This window comes from Pelmatolapia mariae, linkage group LG7 (genome assembly GCF_036321145.2).
Source record: "Pelmatolapia mariae isolate MD_Pm_ZW linkage group LG7, Pm_UMD_F_2, whole genome shotgun sequence".
In the NCBI taxonomy this organism is placed as follows: domain Eukaryota; kingdom Metazoa; phylum Chordata; class Actinopteri; order Cichliformes; family Cichlidae; genus Pelmatolapia; species Pelmatolapia mariae.
Window position 1 is genome coordinate 34,560,729 of NC_086233.1, and position 19,008 is coordinate 34,579,736.

The following is a 19,008-nucleotide window of genomic DNA, read 5'->3' on the forward strand; positions in this document are numbered from 1 at the left end:
TAAATTAAAATAACTTGCTAAAGCATACCCAAGCTCCTCTCCAGCTTTGATGTTTTCACTGGCAAAGAAGGCAATGTGTGGAAAGCGCAGGTCCTGGTGTTTCGTGAACACTCGACAAGCGAACAAGTTGGGCTCGCACATGTGGTTGAGGAAGCGACTGATATTTCCATAGAAACGAGCATCAATGCAATAGAGATCCTGTGGTTTGCAGAAGGGGGAATAATAAAATAAATGAAAAGCTCAAATAAAACATTTTTTAAAAGAATTCTGCATAGAAGGAAGAAAACCAGAAAACAGTCCAACGTCTATTCAAATTTTTCTTCACTTTTACTTCACCTTGTCATCCAGACTGAACAGGTAAGCATCATTTTGCCTCATCTCTGCTTCTGCTTCAGAGATTATCTCACCGACATACCTGTTCAAAAACAGACGGGCCATGAGGGGCGGGAACATTTCAATATTCATCTTTTGTTCACAAGTTTGTGACATGAACCGTGCAACACACCACAGACTTTACAGCCCAAGCTGGTTTGCAACACCCGTCCCTAGAAGAGTTTTTAAAGCACATTCAGAAAAATCAGTCACATAAGGCACAAACTGCAGTGTACCGAAGGGCCATAAAACAAGGGGCAGCACATTATTCATGACCGATTCCTCTTTGAAAAGCAGTGATTTCAGCCAGGGTCCAGTCTGACTTCTGTAGATAAAAAATCCAAGTCATTTATAACTTTCTGTGTTGGTCAGACGTGATGTACCACTTCCTTTGCTAAGACAGATATTTCAGATCCTTCCATGCTCCTGTTTAAAACTAAACTTAACCAAACATCTGGTTTTGTATGTGTAATACTTGCATTTAGACTACTGACAGTCGTCTTGGGTCAGTCTTGGGACCATCTGGCAGGAGATAAAGATAAAGCTGCACGTGCAAGAATAGCATTTTAATTTTTCCCAAAATGAAAGCAGAAGTGATAAAACACAAAGTCGTGGCCACTATGCTCCTCGTTTTCAAACTATAAATTATGCTGGGAAACACTGAAGGATCGATCCCTACAAAGCAAGCGTTATTGGGCTGTCTTTGACTTACTCGCATACAAAGGTCCCTTGTGGTATGTCTTGCAGTGCTTGGACACCCCAGCCTTTCTTACTGGTCCTGAACAGCTGGAGTCTGGTCCTAGAGGACCAGAAACATCTTTAAGCAACACTCATCTTTTTTACCTTCACACAGCAAGTAGTGCAGCTCTTCACATCAAAACTCTGTTATATACACATGCTGGCTTACAAAGCCACAAATCCTTTAAGAGTCATTTTATTTGTTAAATCACCTGAGTCCGTTTTGCACTACGCGGTTCTTGCAGGTCCTCCAGCAGGAGCACGCATGGTTGCACTCAAAGATGAGAGGAGGCTCCTCTCGGCAGAATTCAGGTAGAAGTCGACCACTCTAAACAGGACAATGCATACATGTAGTGCTCTCTATGAGCTTGATGGTAGTTACACTAAACTGTAGTGATTTAATGTTGGGTAAAGCTTATTTTATTAAGGTGTAGGCACACTTTCAGACTCACAGATTGCCCGTTCTTACCTTGTCGTACCAGCAGCGCAGACTGAGCTGTCCACACATGCAGATACTCGCAGAGCAGTCTTCCTTACAAACACAGTACTGCAACAGAGCGGAAAATAACATAGGTCACTTCACAAACTTCACAATGCAAAGAAAAACCTATAGTTCTTTTTAAAATGTCTAATGGCACTGTATTACTGATGGTTTGGATCAAATGCAACACAAAAGACGTTAAAACATTTAACAGAAAGTGCCGGAACAGTCTGATCATGCATTCACTCCAAAAGTAAACTTCTGAGCACAAGTGTCCGCAAAATTAGGTGATCTGAATCAAACGATTTCAACCTTATCTCAGTCCACTTTTTGTTGCTAAGTGAGTGAAATCACAGGACTTCCTGTGAAGTTCTGGTAATGTGCTGTAACTTGTTTCCAGGTTTCAGCTGCACCCTTCCTCCCCTTGGCAGTTATGAGCCAGCATTTGTGGATTCACAACGTGATCGTTTTATTTATTTTTTTCTTAAATACAGATCCAAGCACATTGTAAGTTATGATGTGAATTCTGTGTTATGTTGCAACAGTGAAGAATCTTCCATAGATTACTGGGTCCAAATCTGGATCGCCTCCAAAACTTCATCACTTCTAAGTGGAAACGCAAATTCATCTGCAACTTTTTGAGTAAAAAGAAAAAAGGTTTTCTTCTTGAACTGTGTTGACAATACTGGATCTTTGTGTTGATGACGGGGTTTTCTTCTGTAAATCTGAACTTGCTGTTCTTCATGCAGACAGTTTCCTTTTAGTTTGTCTCTTTATCGTTTGTTGTTGGGGTTTAAGTAATGTTAAAAGCCTAATCAGATGGCCTTTAGCTCACCTGTAAGTGTGTTATATTCCTGTCAATATTCATGGGGGAAGTCACACAGTTTTCGGGGATGTACTTGTAGTCATCTGGGTAAGGTTCACTGTCAACTGCGTTGACACAGGGGATGGGAATTCGCTCTTGCCCTAAAGCTACGTCACTGTAAATGGACAGAGACAGTTTAGGTGCTTTCATTTGAAAGAAACAGGTGGACAGAATCTTGACATCGCTATTTATGATGCTTTATCCCTCCCAGCCTGGTCTTTAACCTGTGAAGGGCTTTCTCTTCTGCTCGACTAAGCCTAATGTTTTTGGCATCCCTCTCCTTCCTGTTGGCCTGCAGAGCGGCCCAGGCCTTCGAGTTGTGGCTGCAGCAGTCTGGGGGAGTTTCTCCCTCGCGGTTCTTCAAAAACACATCTGCTCCTCGAGACAGGAGGAGCCTGGTGAGACAAAGAACACATTTTACCGACTATCTACGACAACAATGACTTTTTTTAGCGCCGTTTTTATTCAGTAGGTGGGGCTGGCAACTCACGTGATGCAATCCAGGCGATTCTCCCGAGCAGCAATGTGTAGAGGAGAGTCTCCGTGAATGTTGACAGCTTGCAGATTGCAGTGAGCGTTCAACAGCAGCTCAGTTATCTCCACACTGCCAGAGAATGCGGCCCAGTGAAGGCAAATGTTTTCTTCCTAAATGAAGATAACCCAAATAAACCCACAATTAGCCAACATTTAATTCTTCCGCAAAGGATTTCAAACTTGGGGTGGAGAGACTTCTATGCTAACCTTGTCCCTGATGCTGCAGTCAGCTCCTTTAGTAAGAAGCAGCTTCACCTGGTCTGCATGTTTGTACTCTGTGGCCCAGATCATGGGCGTCCAGCCTCCGTCATCCTGTGGAAAATTAATAATGGGCTTGAAAATTAGCTGAAGAAATACTGAAACAACATCAATCCAACTACATATTGGAATTCCTATAAAAAAAAATAAAAAAAAAACTAAGAAGAAAAGCACAGCTTTTAATTTTCAGTCCTCCTGAGTACAGAGTAGTAAAAGAGGAAAGGCTGCTTCATTACGTCAAAGCTGTCCTGATGCTACATATAGCAAGTTCAAACATCTCAATCCAAGACACATGCAGCAGAGTGCAGCCCATCATGCATCAATTATTCCCAGAGAACCTTTTAAGCCCAGTTACAAAGTGCTTTACAGTAAAAATACACACTGGAAATCCATTCTAGTGTGTCACATGAATGGAAAACAAGTAAATCAATGAATATTTTTTTTTTTTTAATGGATGTTACAGATCATGTGAAGCATATTATTCATTACTGAGCTTTGGGAGCAACAATTTTTAGTCCAGAGGACATCAGTCAACCAAAACATTTTAGCTCAGTGCAAAATGTTTGCTTTGTAGGCAGTACACTGAATAAATAAATAAACTGAATACGAACGTACATCCTAATGGGAATTACTATTATATAAAACTTTGTTTTTTCTTTCAGATCTGAAATTTTAAGAAACTTAAAAGACTGGTGTGGAAGTATTTTAAACAGTTATGGGGAAAGACATTTTTACAGGGTTTCAACAAATGTAGCTAAATTTAGGATTATTTTTTAAATTCTACTTTTAATGTCTCAAAATGAAATTTTGAAAACTGTATAATTTCTCTAGGATTGAGACAAGTTTCATATGTACTCATGAGCATCCACAACAACTTCATCTATGTTGCTTGTCAGAACTGCTTAAACCATCAGATTTAAGCAACCAGCATCAATTTCCAGGTTTCAAATCATTGCTAACATATTTTGGACATTTTCAATAACAATGTCAGAAAAATTATTTCTTTGCAGTTTTAGAAAAAGACATTGAGATATCTAACACACACTTAGACCTTATTTTTGATTAATGATGCATTTGAGACTTTTTAAGGACCCTCAGGAACCTGGACACCATCTGTTTCTTTGCCCATGGATCACAAGCTTGATACCCCCTCATCTACAAAGCAATCATGAAACTACAGCCAGAAAACCAACCTTTTGCTAAGGTTGAAATCAACTGGGAACAGGGTGACTATGGAAAGCTGAAGTAAAAGCACACATGTTTTTTTGTTTTCTTATAAACTAGGATAGCCGTTTTTCACTGCTTGTTAAAGCTAAGCTAAGCTAGTTTACACATGGCTCTGTAGTTAACACATAGACAGCAGAGTGCTGCATCCTGAAGCTGTACATTTCAATCTTGCAGCCTCTTCCCTTCTTTTACAAGAGACATTTTTAAGTGTACTAACCTGGCAGTTAATATCAATCAGTCCAGTGGACAGAAGGTGCTCAACAATCTTGTAATGGCCAGATTTGGCCGCTAGGTGGAGGCACGTGAACCCTTCAACATCCTGAGAATGGCAGAGGATTTAATTATTGATTCAGGTTTAGTCAAACATTTCACCTGGATCTTTAGTTGGCTGATGGGAACCTCAGAGAAAAATCTGGTGCATATTTACCTTGTGCATGGCACTGGCTCCAGCTCTGAGCAGGTACAGGACCACCTCCATGTGGTTGTTCTCACAGGCTTCCATCAGAGGAGTCCGCTGATCTTCATCACACATGTCCAAGTTTGCACCAGCCTGAAACATCAGACAAACAGCTAATGTAAAACTGCTTCCACAAAATCAGAATCATTAATATTAGAATAAACCTCTGGTTGAGATTTTTATTTTAAGGTTTTTGTCAGAAAGTTACTCAAAGTTTAATATTTCCGTCAGAGAGATGTGAAGCACAATGTTACCTGAACAAGCATGTGGCAGATGTCTTTGTAACCTCCCTCTGCTGCTGCGTGCAGCGGGGTGCGTTTATTCTGCGATTCCATCTTAAAGTTCGGGTCAATACCGTCCACTGGAAGGTAAAGGAAGGCGAGTAAGATGCATGAAAATACCTGCCAGCGTTTATGTTTAAAAAAAATCCACCCCCCCGCACACAGTCTGTGTAAACTGTGCCAGCTGTCCAGCTTAGAGCAGAGCCAGTTTTGATGGATAATTTGTTTTTTTTAATGGCATCATTTGTGATTTTACAATTAGTATTTGGATCAAAGTCGGCAGCTTCTTGTCACATGTTGGATGCATGTGACAAGAAGTTGCCAGCTTGTGGTGACAGATGGGCTGAAATTGTATACAGTGTGTGGACTGTGTATTAAGGCTGGGGGTCAAGGACTTTGGTAGCATTAGACAAACACAGAAAACTTACAAATGCATGTGGTAAAATTATTCATAATAAAATTTGAGAGTCATGAAAATTACACCAGCTTCCTGGAAGAAAGAGCAAAACTAGTTTTGGCAGACATCACTACAAGGTGAAAAATGAAAATGAGTGCAGATGACAGAGCCTGAATGGGATTTACGTACCCAACATGAGCAGGACCTTCTTCAGTTCTCCTTGCTTGGCAGAGAGGTAAAGTTGTTTAGGGTGGAAGCGCAGTTTCTTGGGTCTGATCAAACAGACACAAAAAAATGAATTAGCTTGTAAATGGCTTGTGGTCTTTTAGGTGAATTAAGGTGGGTTTACTTACTTTTCTGTGTCAAGAGCCACCAGGATGCTCTCTAGAGTTTCTCTGGGTCCTGGAGTGAGTGTAGACAGGGCTGTTGTTGCCATCCCAGCCTGCAGGGGGGCAGCCCTGGAGGACCCAGGAACAGCAGATGTGTCGAATCCATGTGCAGAACGAACAGACAGCGAACTGTCAGCCCGGCCACTGACTTCAGCCCCCACAGTTAAACAAGAGGAGCTAGAAAACAAGTGAGAACAAAAGTTTAAGTTCGGCATTTTGTAAGAAACAAACAAAATAGCTCCAAAGTTGCATTTTTACCTGCCAGTGGTCGTGTCTGCTCGGCCCTCGAGGGCTCCAGGCGTGGCTGGCCCATGTGCAAGAGCAGGGGGCACGGTGGAGGTGGTGTCAGCCTTGGCAATGGTGACCTCCTTGGCCTTGCTGGCCTCTTCTCCGCAGTGAGGACAGAAGCTTTGACCTTTCAGCACTGAGGCACAAGCGCGATGGAAACGGTGAGAGATGTTGACATCTGGTTGGCACTCCATGAAGGTCCCCTGTGCAGGAACAACAAACAGTCTCTGTAAACAAACATTCACAAAGCACATGTCCTCTGACTACGTCTCACACGAAAACAGTGTCTAGGTTGCTTCTGTAAACCTACATTATTCACTCATAAGAGCCCAAGTTAGGAAGAGCCCTACAACCAACATCTGCCAAAGAAGAATGGTGAATGATGTGAGAGTCCGCCATAATGAAAACAATTACTTCAAGTTTCTCCTGATAAAGTTAGTTCTCCACGATACTGAATCATGACGTGTACTTAATGAGTGAAAAGACTTACTGACATCTAAGTGTCATCCAGGACTCACACTTAGAAATCTGAGGCACAAATTAGGAAAGTGTTTAGTCAAGACTGTCAAGCACAAACTAAACTGTGTGGTCTTATGTATCTGTGAATGTACTGTGTGTATAAACATATTACATTAGTTACACATTCCTTACAGGAGCTCCACAGATCTATTACTCATACCTCAAGGCCTTTTAAAGGAGCCAGAGAAAACAGAAAACCTCAGTGGCTTCATCGAGAAATGGCAAACGCATCACATGCTGTGTCCTGTGTGAAAGCCTCATTAACCCCAAAGAACTGAGATTAGTGCAGCTTCCTCAATCTTCAGAGTAAATGCAGAGCCATTTACCATGCAAGTGTTTCATCTGTGTAAATTGTTCCATTTGTGACAGTAGCTGTCAGTTAAACTGCAGCCAGAGGCCTGAAACTGATTGGCACGCAGTTTTCACTCACCGCTCTGCAGAAGAAGCCGCAGCCCGGACAGCACTGGTGCTTCACCATGCCGTTGCGATGGTCCTCGCACAGAACGAGTAGCTGAACGGAGTTGGAAGGACGCATCATTTCATGTTTCACTACAGCGTCCTGGCAGCGAGTCAGCTGTCCATCTACACTCTCTGTGGCCATGCACTTCCTGTCTGCCAGAATGAGAATTTCTCGACTCTTGGGGGTCTCCATGCGGCAACTGCAGAGCGGAAGCTCCTGAGCCTCCTCAACCGCCGACCCTGAAGTGTCTGAAGAAAGAAAAGAGCGTGGCCAATGAAATCAGCCACATTGGTCTCACCAGGAATAGAAAACTATTTATTCAAATCAACAAAACAAGACATTTAACCCTTTATCACCCAAATATCATAGAAGCCCTCTGGAGGTTTGTTGGGGTTTTTTTTTGTAATTTTGGGTGTAAAACTTGCAAATTAAAATCGAATACTCGATTTTCACCACTCTCTAAGTTCTGTAACATTTTGTCTTTTAAAACCTTGTGGCTCCATTGCTTTGAATGTGTGCACTATAACAGCTCCTGATTGACATGAAGGGAAGGAAAGAAAAAAAAAAAAAAGAGATCCAGCAACCATATTAACAACCAACTTCCCAGCAGAAATAAGCATGTTTACAGCTTGCTATGAACACACTTTTGGCATCTGGATAGGTTCCACTTTGATAACAACTCTTGAGTGGTGCTTTTTTTTTTTTTTTTTTTTTTTAGTAAGTAACTCATCCACCTGGATACTGAAGTTAGGGGTGTAGATGCTTCGACGGGTTTTGTGGCACAGGCAGGTGGAGCCAATCTGTGTCTCAGGCCTTACCTCTGGTAACTGGAGTGACTGAACTAGACTGAATCTCACCTTTGCTGGGTGAAGGCTTGCTGAGGCTGACAGGTGGGACAATCTGCGTGTACTCCTTGTGATCATGGGGTTCGGCTGGAGTTGGAGCCTGAGGCTGAACAGCCACCTCCGGCTCTGTGAGAAAGACGAAGGATAAGAAAATACTTAAGGATGAGCCTTGGTGAAAAATGTTCAGACAAGATATAATTATGGCATTTTTCCTTTAGTTCAAAGCAGCTGCAGAAGTGTAGATATATATCAAACAGGAACAACAAGTGCAACCAGTTGGGCGCTGGGTTTGAACTGTGCCATGTTTTCAGACCAACGTGGATCTTAAGTTTTAGTCAGCTTGCAATCTAACTTTTGTCATTTTAGTCAATAAAAGCTAAAGCCATGACCCTGTAGAGTCTCAGACAGATTTTAGGGTTTAGCAGAGGCTTAAACTCACGTTTTTAGAATCCAATTTTTACCCAGAAGATCACCAGCACTGTGATTATATACATTTTTAAAGCTCATTTTATTAATTGAGCAACTATTTACACATATATAATATACTTTTAAAATTAAATGGTCAAAAATGGCCAGAAAATACACAGATTTCTGCCAAAATAAGCTAACTTAACTGTGTGCTGTAATCCTGCGTGCATGTATACTGAAAAATACTGCCCGCCGCCAGATACATATGTATTTTTCGCTATCAAACAGCTGGAGACGTGGCCTACGGTTGGGTTAAGAGATATAAAATGAGGCAATATTGCCAGTAAAGCTATCTCCACCTCTCACATGGGATTTCAAGCTCCCTCTAAAAAAGGAACCTGAATCAAGGAGACAGACACAGAGCTGCTGCAACAATTGAGAGCTTTGTTTATTGTTTATTTTGTGAATGTGCAGTTCAGATCTGAACTACCAAGTCAAGAAATAAACTCACCAATCAAGGTGAGCGGCACACAAACAATTCACATGTTTTTGAACTAAAATTACTGTTTCTGTCAGTCTGGCAGCAGGTAAAGAGGTGAAAAGTTTATTTAGAAAAGAATCTAAATAAAGCCAGTGTATAAACCGATACTGAATCTATTAGGTGGCTAAAATCAGTTCACTGCTGAACATTTACCCAGCAGTTCATAGTTTCAGTTTCTGGGGTAAGTGTCGGTTTCAGAGAATTACTTTCTGTCATCCACTTGCGACATGTTTCTCTCAAGAAATAGCATCAGTCAGCCTGAGAATATTGAGATAGGTGATTGGGTGGATGTGCATATAGAGGAACAGCGATCACCTTTGGACTTCATCCTCCTTTTTCGTTTCCTGGAGGGCCGGAGCCATGCGCTGTCTGCTTTTGTTTTCTTTTTCAATTTTTTCTTCAGACTCGACTCTGTGCTCTGATGCAGGTGAGAGTTTGGCCACAGGGATGATTTTAACAACAGAGAGAAACAACAAAAAACCCCAAAACAAAACACATCAATTCTCTTCCATTTTTAGCTAAAAGAGGTGGTATGAGATGCAGTTGGAGAAGTGGTGGCGAGTGGTCTTACCAAGTCAGATTCAGTGCCTTCCTCCTCCAACTCTTCCTCTCCAGATTCTTCAGACTCCTGCTCGTCTTTCACCTCCACCAGGAAAAGCAAACAGAATTCATCAGTAGCATTTAACACATAAGACTTTCACTGCAACGCATTGCATTCACAGTTATTCAGAGTTACCACAAAGAAACAACCACACAAGATTTCAAGAGAAGGAAACAACTTTTATTCTCCAACCTGAGCGATGGATTCAGAGGTTTCCTGCGCAGCACTTTCCGGTTCTTCTGATGGCTGCTGTTGTTCCTCCTCTTCAGACTCCAGATCTTCTGACTCTTCATCCTCAGATGCATTTCCCACTTTCTCCCCATTTATGCTGGCCACCTCTTTAGCCTTCAAGACAACAAATGGAAAAAAGTGGATGTAATGTTATATCTTAAACTGCATGCCTTAACAGCAGCACCTCAGCATTTCCGAGGTCATAAATGAACCTGAACAACTTCCCATTAACCTTACCATACCAACAGTCCTGGTCTGTTTAAAAAACTAGGAAAAGTTGTCGGAGACGTTGATTGAAATATGTTGTTCTTAAAAATGCAGTGGCACATCTAATATATAGAGCTGGGGTCATATATGATGATTTTTAATTGTCTATGTCTCAGCGGACAATGATTGGAATAATTTATTCCACATGTGGCAATTTTTTCAACATTCAAGGGCAGAAAGTGCATGAGAAGCATAAGACTGAAACACTGCCAATGTATGAGATGTGCCTCAAGAGGCTAAATGAATATGTGTTACGCTTTCTTTTAATTTTGCAAATTTTTGAAAAGATGAGAAGCACAGACCTCTGGACTCTTGGCAGTCTGCTGTAGTTCCTTAAACATTTCCAGCACAGTTCTCTGCTTTAGCACTTTGGTTTTCTTCTTGGGAACCAAGCTGTACATTCCCATTCGCCTCTTCTTCTTACGGGATGACAGCGCTCCTGAGTAAGAGCCTAGAGCACAAGAGAACACCACATTTACAGCACAGTGTTACCCCAGACAAACATTACACTCTGCTCCAATTTTTAGTGCGTTAGCTTTTGTGATGTGTCGCTGGAGTCAGTCTAACCTAGCTGGAGCTTGGCTGGGACAGGAGCTGGAGAAGCCGAAGGAGCTGCCGGTTCTGCAGGAGCTGGAGGTGGCTGTGGTGGAGGAACAGGTGCTGGTGAAGCTGATGATGCAGTTTGTGCTGAAGATGGCGTATCTGGTGGACTCTGAGGTAGGTGGTTCTGAGAGGGTGACTGCGGTGAGGATTTCTGCAGGTCGGGTGCAACATGAGACTCCATTTTGGCACTCTTTGCTTCCCTTAATTCCCTGTTAAGAAGCTGCAGAGTGGCAAAAGCATTTAGGATCAATGTGTTACAAAAGGTTTCCTCATGGTTAGTTCTTGTTTTATTTCCTTGTTTTTAAAACCAATTTTCATTCAAATGGATTTGTTCCAGCTCCAGGATCTCCCAGCTCCAGGATCCCCACCCCCACTCTATTCATGGACTCCATTAGAGCAGCTTAGCATGATTCAAGTACAAAATAATCCATATTTATCGTATACTAAGCCCTGGTTCAGCTGATCAGCTCATCCTCTGTCGCCTAACTTTAAACCTGTGCTCACAATCAGAGCTGTGGGTCTGAGATGTCCACATAAGTGAAATCTGCACGCACTGACATCATAAAGAGCCAAGAACAGAAAAACTCCCAATTGAGCTACAAAGAGTGACCTCATTATCTGAAACTTTGGATATGCTTAATATAAGCATATGATTGTAACAGTATATTTATGGCAGAATAAGGAAAGTAAACAAGGCCCAATTTTATTTTATTTTTTAAATAAAACCTAAATATACACACACTAAGTAAAATAAAGCCAACATTTTTAGTGTTGTAATGTCCACATAGTGAGCTACGGTTTTACAACCATTCAATTAAATATTTCCAAGTAAGAAGACTCAAATACACGAAGGCTCCATCATTGCCTGGGGCTTCATTTCAGCCAGTGGTGTTGGGAGAGTACCATCAGATTTTGAACCACCATTCATTACCATCTGCAAAGCTTCTAACTGGCAACAGCTTCATTTTTTCAGCATGAAAATACAGACTACGACAGAACGCTATCAGCCATGGACTGGCCTCCCCAGCGCCTGAACCTCAACATTACTGAAGCAGTGTGGGCTCAATGTGACAGAAAATAACAAAAAGGCTGCCGACATCAAAAAAGGAACTTTGAATGTCCTTCAAGAAGCCTAGAGAGTTACTCCTTACTAGAAGGTTTTCTAAGAGAGGCCAACGTGTGTTGAAAAATTAAGGTGGTCATTTAACTCTGTTTTTGCCTTATATTCATTTTATATTTGTGCACGTTTCTATACATCACTGAACCACTTTCCTGCCAACATATAAAGCAATGAATAGTTGCTCGAACTTTTGCACAAACACATTTCCTTATATACTGCTAGCTAGTTAATCTGTATCTATAACTGAGTATCTAAAGTGTGTAAACAAATAGAGTGGAGTAAATGCTGCGCCCACTCTCTAGACTCCCCTCCGCAGGCTGCAGCCATTCCTGCTAGAGAGCCAGGATGGCCAATTCAAGCCTGCAGCTATTTTATTAAGAAATATCCTAAGTTTTATTCAAAGATGCAGAAGTTAATGTGCACAGATTTTATTTTAACTTCCTTATGCAGTAATGCTGTTTCTGTGTAAAACAAGCCAGTAGTGGAAGGGAGCAGCTAAAAACACTTCTTTCTCTGTCAATCTCTTGCTCTTTTTTTTTTTTTTTAAATAAAGATTTAATTTAGGCTTTTATCCTTTACCAAGTGAGTGGCAGACAGGAAATGACAAGCAGTAAATAGCTCAGGGCTGACTTGAGCCTGGACTTCTGCAGTAGGCTTCCAGCTTATGGGTCACCTGCTAAACCAGGTAAACTTCATGAAAATACTGACTGTAAGAAATATAAAGTGGTTTTACGTGTCCAAGCACAATATCAGTGTCACAAATGCAAGAGTTAGTGAAGCCTGTGAAGCCTTCAGCTGTCAGCCATCTTGGTTTTTTGAAACTGAAACTAGGGGCTGGATCTGACTGTGAAACTGATGGTCACAGCACGCCCAGTAGCCAAAGAGCACACCCTGGAAAATCCTCCTCTTTTATTTCAATAATGACTGCAATTTAAACAAATTAGGGTGTTTTAAACAGCCTGAAACTACTGACTGAACCCATAAATTCTTCAAGGTTTTTACTGAGGTCACAGGACGAGGAACTGAGGCTGTATAAAACTGGTCACCAGATGCTGGCCAAGAATGCAGGCTTAACTTTTACTGGACTTTTACCATTGAGCCCTGTGTTTACTATAAGATATTATTCCCACATAATTTGCTCTTGTTAAAATCTTGTTCATTTGTATCGTTTATCATCTGCCTTCATATTAGAGAAGCCACCTGTTGAGCAGCTGGCTCGATGAACCTCCCCGTGTTAGTGCAGATGCATGCATGTGGGTAAAATGGCATGTTTGTTGTTAAAGCTTATCACAGAGAGACTACTATTGTTATTGCTCATTATGAACAGTAATAATTGGAGGATTTCAGAGTGAAGAACTTGTGTGCCCCATGTCCGCTTCTTCTAATCAAACCAAAAGGTCTGAGAATTAAGCCTGCTTCCTGCTGCAGACAAGTAATACAAAAAGGCCTCATCTATATTTCAGGAAATGTTTAAGATGTTTACATTTTTACACATCTAACAAGTTTTGCCAGATTAAAAAAATAAAAAATAAAGTGTTGAGGAACAATTTCCTTGTTTTTTTCTGTTTTATAAGATATGCCTCATCATGTTTGCCCAAAAGTAAGTACACAGAAAAAGTTCAGGCGCCAGAACCACAACCCATTTAAGTGCTAAAAATCGTTATGAAACTGGCTGAAAAATAAAAAATTCAATTTAATACTTATGCACTAGACCCCTATTCTCCAGGATAACACTGCTAAACGTTTTTACGTGATAGAAAAATGTCATATCCAGATATCAATGACACAGCATGCAAAACGAGATTAGACCATGCATCAGACAGCCTCTGATGAGGATGAAAATAAGAGCTACTTGGACAACATCCAGCTAAGTAAAATGCTTTGAAAAATATGCAAGAACCCTATTTTAAACCAAAAAAAAAATATTGCCGACAGCCAATGACACCCCTCAGCCTCCTAGAAGATACACCTATGGTATCAATTGAAAGCTCCTACGTTTCTTCGTTCTTGAGTCATGTCATTCATAAACTTGGGTCTCCATGACGCCTGCCTCGCTGGCCGGCAGGGTGATGACACCCATCAGCCTTTAAGGGCGGAGGGGTTTTTTTTCAATTTCCAATTAAAAGTTTCACTTTTCACCAAGGAGACCCATTACATTTGTTGTGGTTTGCACAAGTGCTGCAGGTAATTCTTCTAATTGAGAAATGTGCACCCACATGAGGTGTTTCAATGGTGGCAAGTTCTTCCTTCCACCCAGTTTTAATGACAATCATTTCAAAAGCAAAGTTCCACAAAGGTCCCAATCTCTTCCATTTCCACTCTGCTCCTTATTAAATGTTCCTGTCAGCACCTTTGTAAACAGTTCTTAAGAGTTAGGAACTTTTAGTGACATTTCAGGTAACAAAGGGTGGCAAGATAAGATCCTTTTGTGAAAAGAGCCACAGGTCTAAAAAGGAAGCTGTCATGCTCAAGTACACAATTATATAATTCTGTTTCGACAGCTTGCAGCTTCGAGTTTGGGGAAGCCGTTTTTCTGGTTCATCAGGACAAAATACACATTGGTAAAGCCAGATCTATAAAGAAATTGTTCTTTATGATTTGCCTAGTCAAATGAAGGCAAAAACCACAAGAAACAAGAAAAGAAAATTGGGCTGGCCTACATAGTCACTGACCTCAAGGTCATCCAACACCCTTGGGATGAAATGAATAACACACCATTACTCAGAGGAAATGTGGTTGTGGTCAAATTGCTTCTAATACCTGCCTTTATAGTCGCAGATTAACCCTGTAAGCTCTAACACCAGGGTTAGGGTTGATGTGTTGCAGCACGCATGAACTACTACTTTAACACAGCTTTGTAACCATTCACGCTCAAGTGTGAGGCACCCAAATGCTAAGGTGTGGATACTCAGACAGAAATGACCACGCTTCAGCACTGGAACAGAAATGGAAAAAGTTCAAACAGGAAACAAAATGTATGAGGAGGATATTTTCTGCAGAACATCTCATCTTTTCCTACGTTTTTAGCATCTCCCTCTTTGCCAGCTGGGAATCTGAGAACTCCTGTGTTGATGTATGATAGAGCTGCTGATATAAAGCATAATGCAAGCCTCTAGCAGTTTAACAGTACCCTAACTATGAAACTGCTATTGAAATTGCATACAGGGCAATATAAGCTGTATTACTATAAGAGTTGCTGCAGGGATAAACCTGTTGTATATTGTAAGGGCATTTCTGAATTACAGATTTTTCCAATTTGGCCTTCAACTATTTTTACTCCTTAAGGTGTCGAAAAAAAACAAATCTAAAGCAAACATGATAATCCCTTGCTCTTGGTCATGGTTCACCTTTTGTGCCGGGCTGACAGCAGGTCTGGACATGGTCTTGCGCGCTCTGTGTACGGTGACTGGCGCTGGAACCGGGGAAGGAGATAAACTGGGGCCATTTTTAGTGTCTGGTGTCCCCTGCCCCGGCTTAGTCCCTGTACTGGGGGCAGTCCTTAGTGCACCTGAACTCTGTGCACTCCCAGACGCCAAGGCAGGGAGGGTTTTGGCTGCATGCCCCCCTGTCGGTGAGCCCGAGGGGAACCAGTTAGTCCTGTGAGGGGAAACTCCCAAACCTGGTGCCGCTGCAGCGCTGCCTTCCTGCTCCGGCTGCTGCTGCTTAGTGAGAATGAATCCATTGCTTCCAGTAACAGAACCATGCGGTGGCTCCGTGTCAGACGTGCCATTTTCATTTAACAACAGTACAGTCTTGTTATTTCCTGTTGTCAGGTCCTTGTGGCTTGTGTCGTCGCTCTCGGTGCCGTTCAGCATCACCTCTGCTGCAGGGGAAAAGGCCAGTCTGTCTGCTACCTCTTTGTCTCCATCTACGCATCCAAACAAGACAAATTAAATCACAATGTAAACCCATCATTTACACAAATAAAATACGTTCAAGTGTAATTAGACAAATACCTGACTTCTCTTCTCCATTGCTTCCTGGATCGAGTCCCTCTTTCTTTGTGGATCCACCTTTATCCACGCAGCTCTTGGCTAGACCAGCGGGCTGATTTAAAGAAAAACAAAAAACAAAAAAAAGTACATGTGAGGGAAACTGTTAAATTAAGCTTTATTAAATACATTTTTGTGGATAACACTATCAAGTGGCTGCTTAGTTTGTAATGTGTCTAAAAACAGCCCCCCCAGGAGTTCCTAAAGCCTAAGACACTATCTGAAAAGTGAGTGTAAAGACATATATTTCTCGATAAAAATATCCCAAAAATTCTGGTTTTAGCTTCTCAAAGCCACATTTGTGATCCAGGCCTAAGCAGGCATATCTCTGAATTAAACCATCATCCTTCGATGCACCCAATCCTGTGTAAAATCCCTTTTTATTTGTGCTTTTCAGTAATGTATCAGTGTCAGGAATACTGTAGAGCCAGCCAAGAGATTGGGGGCCACCCCTATGCACTCTCATTGTCTCCGGCTTCTCTCCTTATATGCTACAACTAACCAGTGGAGCAACAGACGCCTACCACAGCTTCAAAAGAAAACTAAATCACCCATCGACCGTCTTTACATCTCAGAGATAACAGCAGGAAACATAAAGACTCTTCCTCTGGAGCAGACCTTCATCTTCATGCTCACTCTGGAAAAACAGGCTCAAAGGAAACAGGAGGCCTTGAAGGAAAAATCATTGTGACTTCACTCTCATGCTTACTATTAAGGTCTACTTTGTTGCAAAGCCTTCACTCTCAGCTCAAATATCAACATTTAGTCAATCTAGGCCAGTTCAACCTTGAGGAATTACACAGAACCAGCACAGAAAATAAAGGTTTACACTTTCCCTAACCTCATAAGACTCATTTAGGGCATATTTAGGGACAGACACGTGCTGATCAGTGGTGAGAGGTCATATCTGATGAGAAGTAAGTCAGGTACTGAAGCCGATCGCCCCAGGAAAGCAGAGGACTCATTTTCTTCTCACATTAAGCCAATCAAATATAGTCTGAGTGGTCTGCCATGCATCCTTTCTCCCTGTTTGCTTCCCAAGTGTCCACCATCCAGATAAAAGGCAAAGCCTATCCAAAAAAATTACACTTTGCATAAAATATCAGTTAACCTTTATGAAGGAAAGCAGAGGACACATTTTCTTCTCACACAAAGCCAATCAAAAGACCTGAGAGAGAATAAGGCCACTATAAGCTAATGGATTCAGTCAGTTACTCTAAAGCCTCTCCTCAATGGCTCAGACAGTCAGACTGTGTGAGTCCTGATCTGCTTACAACCGAGACTCCAACTAAATAAACCGTCAGGAAACATGTCCCTGTTCATGCTTCTGAGCCAAACATGAACCTAATCAATCAGCAACAAGTCCAGGCCAAGGACTGGTCTGTGAGGGTTTGTCCCCAAAGAACATCTAGTCTGGGACAACCCTCTTTGGTGTATGATCTACATGGAGGAATCTAGTGAACACTTGTGAGCGTCAAGAGAAGAAGAATCTTTTAGTTCCCCCCCCTTTCCCTCCCCCCCCCATGGTTTGAAGAAAGCCAGTTACACAAAAACACACAAGCCTCAGCCCTCCCCCTAGTGGTGAAAAGTGGAACATACACAGTGGAGACAGGAGAAGGGGGAGGGAGGGAGGCAGAGAAGGCTGTCTGCAGATCGCCGCCATTTCGCAACCAGATTGTTTACTGACACAGCGCAGCCATTGCAGCAGTTTTCCACTAGATGGGGACTGAAGGGGTCTGGAAGCTCATAGATGGGAATATGGAGGCTGCTGAAAGAAGCTCCAAAGCTGAAACCAAGGCTGTGAGAGCTAATCAGAGCCTAAGCTGCAACTATGAGTGCACAAAGAAGGCCCCAGTGGTTGGACTTACTAGTGATATTACACTATAAATATTAGAAAGAAGCTCATAGCACTATAAAGGATCAGCCTTTCCTGTCCATACAACTTAATGTGAACCTCTTATGTGACAAGGCAGGTGCTGATGTGACCTATCTTTAGATCTGCTGAAAGAGACCTGAAAACAAGTCAGAGAGAGCTACCAAACCACAAACACATTACACAGGCAGCTATCAGGCTGCCGGGGCTGGCACTAAGTACCGAGTACCTAAGTACCCAGATGAGATAAAACAATAATGAACCCTGATCCCTCAAGAATGAGGGAACCAATTTGCAAAACCTGTTCTCTGCTGTGATCTGCTTACATAAAAGTACCACCCCCCCCATTACATGCTAATAAAAAAATCCTAAAAAATGCCCAATCGCACAGATCACCCTGACATTTAACTTGCTACCACTTTACGATAACAGCCTGACACTGTGCTAAAGAAATCTGGCAAAGAAGCTCTTTTTTCAGGTGGTTTAGGGATTGAAGCTGCAGACTGTAATTGTAAAAAACACTCAGTTTGAATAGTCTGGGTGGTCTGTCATGCAGCCTCTCTTCTAGCTCATTTCCTGTCGTTTCCCAGCTGTCCACTGTCTACATAAAAAAGGCAAAGATAGCCTTAAAAAAATTGACTTGGCATAAAATTTCAGCTAACCTTTATGAATATGTCAATAATTAACCCGCCATGGGACACATTGTGCAAATGAACCAATGACCCTGAACCAGAATCCAGCAGCTGGTAAACATAGAAGCTCCCATCACACCCCAATGTACTTCCTCTAAATTAATAAACAGCATCTGCAGTATATATCTGAACATACTGTAGCCTAGACAAGGGCCACAGTGAACTCATTACTACATACTGACCACTGAGAGAGCAGAGAAGAGAAGGAATTAAAGATAAAGGTATAACCAAAAAAGGTGGCTGAACCTCACTTTAGAAAAATCAGGTAAATTTCAAGATCTTCAGGAGGTCACGCTTATCTTCCCATATTGAGATTGACATTTGTCATGAAGTGATTGCTCTAATTCAAAGGGAGCCGTCTCCAGTCACAGGATCCATCCATGCCATAATCACATCTCTCTGCTACCACACACACACAAAAAACGCACAAACAAATCCTCTCTCCTTTAAGATCTAGTTTTCGATTTCAGGAATCCAGAGAAATCTGACAGATTAGAATTACTGACAGATGAGCAGCTCGAGGAGCACGTCTTAAATTTAAAAAAAAAAAAAAGAAAGAAAGAAAGAAA

The 19,008-nt window shown here is 41.8% G+C and overlaps 1 protein-coding gene across 2 annotated transcripts in view; it reads right to left on the bottom strand.

Moving 5' to 3' along the window:
• ehmt1b (euchromatic histone-lysine N-methyltransferase 1b) overlaps positions 1-19,008 on the bottom strand; it is a 38,823-nt gene that overhangs the window by 2,387 nt on the left and 17,428 nt on the right. For both annotated transcript variants that reach the window (XM_063478887.1, XM_063478886.1), the window contains exons 2-25: positions 15,839-15,929; positions 15,230-15,750; positions 10,727-10,982; positions 10,462-10,610; positions 9,854-10,006; positions 9,632-9,703; positions 9,376-9,478; positions 8,124-8,237; positions 7,237-7,514; positions 6,258-6,490; positions 5,964-6,176; positions 5,800-5,882; positions 5,187-5,293; positions 4,903-5,025; positions 4,693-4,794; positions 3,198-3,302; positions 2,947-3,101; positions 2,681-2,851; positions 2,427-2,571; positions 1,580-1,657; positions 1,323-1,438; positions 1,085-1,171; positions 337-415; positions 29-198 (exon numbers count right to left, since the gene is read on the bottom strand). In XM_063478887.1, the coding sequence (XP_063334957.1) occupies positions 29-198; positions 337-415; positions 1,085-1,171; positions 1,323-1,438; positions 1,580-1,657; positions 2,427-2,571; positions 2,681-2,851; positions 2,947-3,101; positions 3,198-3,302; positions 4,693-4,794; positions 4,903-5,025; positions 5,187-5,293; positions 5,800-5,882; positions 5,964-6,176; positions 6,258-6,490; positions 7,237-7,514; positions 8,124-8,237; positions 9,376-9,478; positions 9,632-9,703; positions 9,854-10,006; positions 10,462-10,610; positions 10,727-10,982; positions 15,230-15,750; positions 15,839-15,929 (3,704 nt within the window). The remainder of the gene's footprint in view (positions 1-28; positions 199-336; positions 416-1,084; positions 1,172-1,322; positions 1,439-1,579; positions 1,658-2,426; positions 2,572-2,680; positions 2,852-2,946; positions 3,102-3,197; positions 3,303-4,692; positions 4,795-4,902; positions 5,026-5,186; positions 5,294-5,799; positions 5,883-5,963; positions 6,177-6,257; positions 6,491-7,236; positions 7,515-8,123; positions 8,238-9,375; positions 9,479-9,631; positions 9,704-9,853; positions 10,007-10,461; positions 10,611-10,726; positions 10,983-15,229; positions 15,751-15,838; positions 15,930-19,008) is intronic.